The following is a 6,243-nucleotide window of genomic DNA, read 5'->3' on the forward strand; positions in this document are numbered from 1 at the left end:
GATGGCAGAATGCTGTAGTCATCGAGCCAAGAGTTGGCCGCAAAGAGTTTAGCTAATATCACAGCGGTCGCAAAGACGGTTGGCAGAAATTGAATTGGACGGCCTAGGCAAATTTCGAATATATGCAACTATTCGTCGGTTGCTTTGCCAACCCACGTCTAATCCTAGCTACTGATTATCCACTTTAACTTAGGACTTCTTGCAGGCTTTGATGGTATGGTTGTAGGATGCCTTGAGAGCATTCAGGTTAGGATCCCATGACGCGACCCCCGATACAACCACGATACACGGCCTTCTTTAAACCGATAGCATCCGCGTACTCGCGATTGAAACAGAGGCGTCCTCGGATATTTCCAACGATTTTAGAGGAAGGAATGTAGTATTCCATTCCCAGTCTGATCTCGTGAGCACGCGCAGAAAGATCATTGGCCCCAAAGCAGTGTTGCCGCCAAGTGATTGAAACGAAATAGTTGCGCAAACCATCCCAATCTGCAGACTAATATTACCTGACTTGCGTCTCATCTTCGTAAACCGCGGAGACGAGGCACGTGGCACCGACGTTCCCACTAAGCAGTGGTCAGAGGTACCCAGTGGGACCTACTAACACACTGTAGCCGGACGAATGATTCGTCACAATTTTAAATTTGGCCTTAATTGATTCGTCTCAAATTTCTTCCGATACTCTTCTTCATATTCGAATTCATTGTAAGATTTAGATCCTACCAAACCTAATGCAAAAACATAACTTAAAATGTGACCAGAAAGAAAAATTGGCAATTTCGTTTACTTGGAAGACATAAAATTAATAGTGTAGTAATTTTATTTAAAACCAAACTATTAAAGCGATTTTGAAAAACATATGGGACCAAATCAAACATCTGGAGGTAAATTTTTCCGAATAAAAAAATAATTCTTAAAATCGATTAATAAATTACCGAGTTATGTGATATATAAAAAAAAACCTATACGTCGAATTGACATCCTCCCCTTTTTTTGAAAGGACAACAATCTCCATCGAGCTTTAGCTACCTCAGTATTAGAACAGGCTAGCAGATAAACTAACAGACCGGCTCACCACAAGCAACATCTGGAAGATAATGCCAAACAAAGGTATAGCTTTATCTTTTGATAATTCATATAATAAGCGAATAACAAATAAATCTACTGATTTGATTTAATCACTGTGATTGTTATCCTTATAAATACTACAAGGTAAGATGTAACAGTAACAGTTGTCAAACTGCAACCATGCGTCTCTTCCTCGCTTTACTGGCTCTGGGCTTCGCAGCCGTAGCGGGTAAGTTTATTACAAATTAATATGTATAGTTTTTAAATAAAATATAATATTATTATATCCACCTTAACGTAACCATAAAATAAAAAAAAATATATAAAATACTTTATATATCACGTAGGCGAATAAAGTTGCACTTATGATACGGCAAAACAATGTACAATAATAATTATTATTATTTATAAACAACAATATAAATTACTTATATTATAACTATGGACATTTTAAATTTGGGATAAAATTTATAATGAATGCAAGGTACAAACCGAAGTAATCAGGTCGGGCTGACAGGTAGAGAGAAATAAAAGGATAACGCGACGCGATCCTCACCGGCGAGGACAAGAGCCTTAACCTAGCTAACCTACCAGCCTTTCATTAGCTACTTAAGTGATGACTACTCGAAGAAGAAAGGCAGAAAGTAACTCCGGGCATACTTTTTGTCATAAATTTTTCAGTACATCTTAAATTATTTTTTCCAAGTCTTTCTTGTATATAACCGCAATAGTTATGTAAGCTAATACACGCACATCACCGTTAAAATGGGATAAGACGAAATCCAACCGATTAAACCTGGACTGGCAATAGATTAAACATGAAATTATAATATAAATAATATGTTATAGCTGTCCCGGCAAACCCTCAGAGGATCGTGGGTGGTTCTACTACCACTATTCAGCAGTATCCCACCATTGTTGCTCTGCTGTTCTCCAGGAATGGAAACACTTTCTTCCAAGCCTGCGGTGGTATCATTCTTAATAACAGAAATGTCCTCACCGCTGCTCATTGCCCCAGTAAGTATATAAATTGAATCATTGAGGTATAATAGAGATTTCGAGTAGTAAATAGGAAGCCTAATGCTTTATTCTATTCACAGCGGAGACGCAGTGAACAGATGGCGTGTTCGATCTGGTTCGACTTACGCGAACAGCGGCGGTGCCGTCCACAACTTGAACAGAGTCAGAATCCACCCTAATTTTAACAGGAGAACTCTTGATAACGATATCGCTATTATGCGCACCACCAGCAACATTGCCTTCAACAACGCTGCACAACCCGCCAGAATTGCTGGCGCCAACTACAACGTCGGTGACAACCAAGTTGTCTGGGCTGCCGGATGGGGTGCCATCAGGGTAATTTTCTTCGTTGAAATTTGTTTGTATTTAAAACAGCGAATTATGCAAAATACCGACCAAATAACATATTTGCCACAGAATTATATATATTTGATCTATATGTTTCTAAATACTCCTTTTACTTCAGAGCGGTGGTCCTTCATCGGAGCAACTGCGCCACGTCCAGGTCTGGACAGTGAACCAGGCTACGTGCAGGTCTCGCTACGCCAGTATTGGTCGCAGCGTCACTGACAACATGTTGTGCTCCGGCTGGCTCGACGTCGGCGGTCGCGATCAGTGCCAGGGTGACTCCGGTGGTCCTCTCTACCACAACGGTGTCGTAGTTGGAGTGTGCTCCTGGGGAGAAGAATGCGCTTTGGCTCGCTTCCCTGGTGTCAACGCCCGTGTCTCACGCTTCGCTAACTGGATTAGAAACAACTCTTAAATTTTATGTTCGAAGTGCAATACAAAATTTCGTCAACTATAAAAGCTCTATTTTTTTATATTTTACTCTGTTCTGTATACTCTATTATAATTTTGATTTCGTATTCAACATCATCATCAGCTTATATCTTTGTCCCGTCAAGCTTATGCCAGCGACTTTTCGCAGATTGTCATTCCACCAAGATGGAGATTATGTAGATGGAGAGTGTCCGACACTACGTTTGCCGAGCTGTAGTCTCCATTCAAGAACTTGTTTACCCCATCAGTTGTCGGTTCTTCGACAGATATGACTTGCGCACTGCCACTTCAGCTTACTAATCTTGTGTGATATGTCGGTGACTTTGGTTCTCTGACGATTACCCTCGTAACGAAGTTTATCCTTCAGAGAAAATCAGATAATAGCACATTCCATAGCTCGCTGGGCAACTTTGAAGTGGTTGATTAGCCGTACTGTGAGAGTCCACCTCTCGGCACCGTAGGTCATGACAGGTAGGACGCACTGGGTATTGGCATGCACAAATTAAACCAATACAAATCATGTTCTTATTAGTAGTCATAATAATACGTGTTATTTATACAAAACTTCACTAGACTTGATTCTTGGAGTGTAATGGAATATTTTCCATTAGAACTTAGTTATTTTGGACTCACGGGGATTATTTAAAAACACTGCGCAGGCGCAACGGAGCAAATGTGACAAGCGAAACAGCAAGTTCCAAAGACTGCAATTACCTACATGTACCAATATTTATCAGAATAAATTATAATAAATATGTACTTAGATAAGATATCATTGTAATGGCTGAGAGAATTTATTTTTACTCAATAATCAGTATTTTTCGAATATAAGTATTATTGATTTAGAATTTTGTTTGCTTTATTTTATAAATATGTCAAGTACCTACGTGTTACCGAATACCAATAGACCAAAAAAAACTTGGTTATGTAAAACTAATCTTGTATTATTTTGATTTACACACAAAATTAAAAACCGCCATTTTCAATAAACGAACTCAATCGCTTTTTTCGATCTTTCTCGAAAATGGACCAATCAGAACTAAATTTTTTGACATGTATACAAATGAGTTATATGGATTGTTACCATATAACTCATTTGTATACATGCCAATAAAACATAAAGAAAAACATAGAAGAAATCAAATACAATCTAATTAAACGATAAACCTATATCCGTATATATTTTTTTATATTATGACGCCTAAATACGTGCAATTAAAACTTGGTGCTACCTATATTTTTTTATTTTGTTGGTGTAAGCATTGCGTTGTCATGACTGAAGTACTTATATATTAATCCACAAACACTTTACGCAGGTACCACGAGAATGTGTTCTATCCGCAGGGTTTAGATAAATGCAAAAAATATTTTTAAAATTATAATGCCTTAATAATCCATGATTAATGTTTCCGGATATTCTTGACTTAAGTTATTTTCATTATATGTTATTTTAGGTTTAACAAGGGTTAAAATCACTATACTTTCGTTTCGAACCACCATTTCTAATCTGACTAAGATCTTACGTCTGCATCGAAACGACGGCGATTTGACCTTTGCTCGTAACGATATTTGATATATATTATGAAATACTCACCACCTAATAAAAATGTGTATATCCTTAAGAATAATAAAGTACTGCACTTCTAATAAACAGTTCATTATTCAGTTAGGGAGCATTCTGGAAATTAAATAAAACTTGATGATGTCTGATGTTACAGTGGGAACGTACATTTCTATTGCAACTGAAAACGTTATTGGTTAATAATGATTATCATCCATCTTATTTTACGCAGTAGCTTAACCTTATAAAGGAAAAACATCGTGAATATTATCGACGATTATTCAGGGCTTACGAATATTTATATGTATTTGAGAATCAGGTAATCTTGGTTTGCTATAGTTTTAAAAGGCCACATCCTATTTGATTTTTCTAGGCCACCTATACTTAAAACGCTCAAAATATTTCGTTTCCTATTCGGCAAAAATAAGAACTGTAAAACGAATAGCACAGTTGAAACATGAACACCTGTTGAATTCGAAATTTCATATCAATCCGGCGGTTTAATTAATCCTTTTGTAGCTAAAAATATAGTTTTAGAGATATCATGGATGAGTGTTATCAGTAGGTTATCCTTCGATCGATCAATCTCATAAGACATCATATTGTTGGGGATAAAGCGAATACTTGACCAATTAATCGTATTTTTTCTGTATGATCTGAACGTAGATATCCTAAATGTATATAATATGTTTCAGTTCCAAACAGGCTGGTATGATAGTATTGATTGGGAATGAGTAGTAATTTCGTAAGTCACGTCCTACTCCACTTGAGAGTACCGTATAAAAAACCTATATCTCGCAGAACAGCATAAGTCTTGCAATCTGTTTTTAGCAATATTCTTTTTAATATTAGTTCGCGTAAGGTAACACACGCAATATTTTTTTTTGCCGTTAAGCAGGTTTGTGGTGCTAACACCAGAACTGGACCAGGAACCCTGAGGTTTGGTGGCTATTGTAAGTCAGTTACGGCGTTTATTTGGACATCGTAAGTGGGCCCTAGTATTCGGGCGGTGCCTCGATTCGAAGCGCCACCCTTTTCCCTAAAGTAAATTTAAAATTACATTACTGGTTCAATTAAGGGTAACAATAAGTTTCTTTACCCTATTGGCTCTATTTTAAGCAGGTAAGTTTATAAATACATAATAATATAATTTCAAGAAAAAGCATTCAGTCCGCAGTATATACATTATATTTTCGACTTTGACGATAATGGATTTAGATACCCATACCGAATTATCTCTAGTTGTTGTTGAGGATAAAAGTTACTTATGAAGCTTAAAGATTAATCTATTTGCGTGCCAAATTCCATCAAAATTTATTCAACGGTTTAATAGGGTAGCAAACACCGCTATCATTGTATTGGGTACTCCTGATATTTTTGAGCCATAAAGTTCTTCTTAATTCTGTTAAAGGCGCATGAACAGATTAATACACTTGGAGCTTGCGAGCCTTTCCTAAACACGTGCATTCTTCAGTTTTAGTCGCATACTTAAATAACCAATTACTTAATAGTTGTAATCAACGTAACTTCCTCACGAATGACGCAGAAATGACTCGGCTTTGCTTGAACGACCATTTTGTTAACACTGATCAGTTCGGGTTCGTGAATTAAAATAGACATAAGAGAATTTATAAAAATAGACTATAGTTTACGATGACATTTGAACGCAAATGCTTTGTTCGATTAGGTTTTATAACCAAAACAGTAGATCAAACCGAAGATATCACTAACAGAGAAAAACAAACGATATTATACATATTCTATTCCCTATTTGAATATATAACTTTTAAAATTACTAAGAAGTATTTGCATCG

The 6,243-nt window shown here is 36.7% G+C and overlaps 1 protein-coding gene across 1 annotated transcript; it reads left to right on the forward strand.

Annotated features, from left to right (window-relative positions):
- Positions 1-1,142: 1,142 nt before the first annotated feature.
- On the forward strand, positions 1,143-2,895 carry LOC115449887 (trypsin, alkaline A-like). The gene is made up of 4 exons (XM_037446647.1): positions 1,143-1,297; positions 1,918-2,089; positions 2,169-2,424; positions 2,555-2,895. The coding sequence occupies exons 1-4, from the start codon at positions 1,249-1,251 to the stop codon at positions 2,849-2,851; spliced, it is 774 nt and encodes a 257-aa protein (XP_037302544.1). The 5' UTR covers positions 1,143-1,248; the 3' UTR covers positions 2,852-2,895.
- The last annotated feature ends 3,348 nt before the right edge of the window (positions 2,896-6,243 follow it).

This window comes from Manduca sexta, unplaced genomic scaffold (assembly GCF_014839805.1).
Source record: "Manduca sexta isolate Smith_Timp_Sample1 unplaced genomic scaffold, JHU_Msex_v1.0 HiC_scaffold_3353, whole genome shotgun sequence".
NCBI classification, from domain to species: domain Eukaryota; kingdom Metazoa; phylum Arthropoda; class Insecta; order Lepidoptera; family Sphingidae; genus Manduca; species Manduca sexta.

Bases quoted from the DNA above. Each gene is read 5' to 3' on its own strand.
- LOC115449887 (XM_037446647.1), top strand. From the start codon at position 1,249: ATGCGTCTCTTCCTCGCTTTACTGGCTCTGGGCTTCGCAGCCGTAGCG. The intron at 1,298-1,917 runs GTAAGTTTATTA...AATATGTTATAG, and splicing joins GGGCTTCGCAGCCGTAGCGG to CTGTCCCGGCAAACCCTCAG. The intron at 2,425-2,554 runs GTAATTTTCTTC...CTTTTACTTCAG, and splicing joins CCGGATGGGGTGCCATCAGG to AGCGGTGGTCCTTCATCGGA.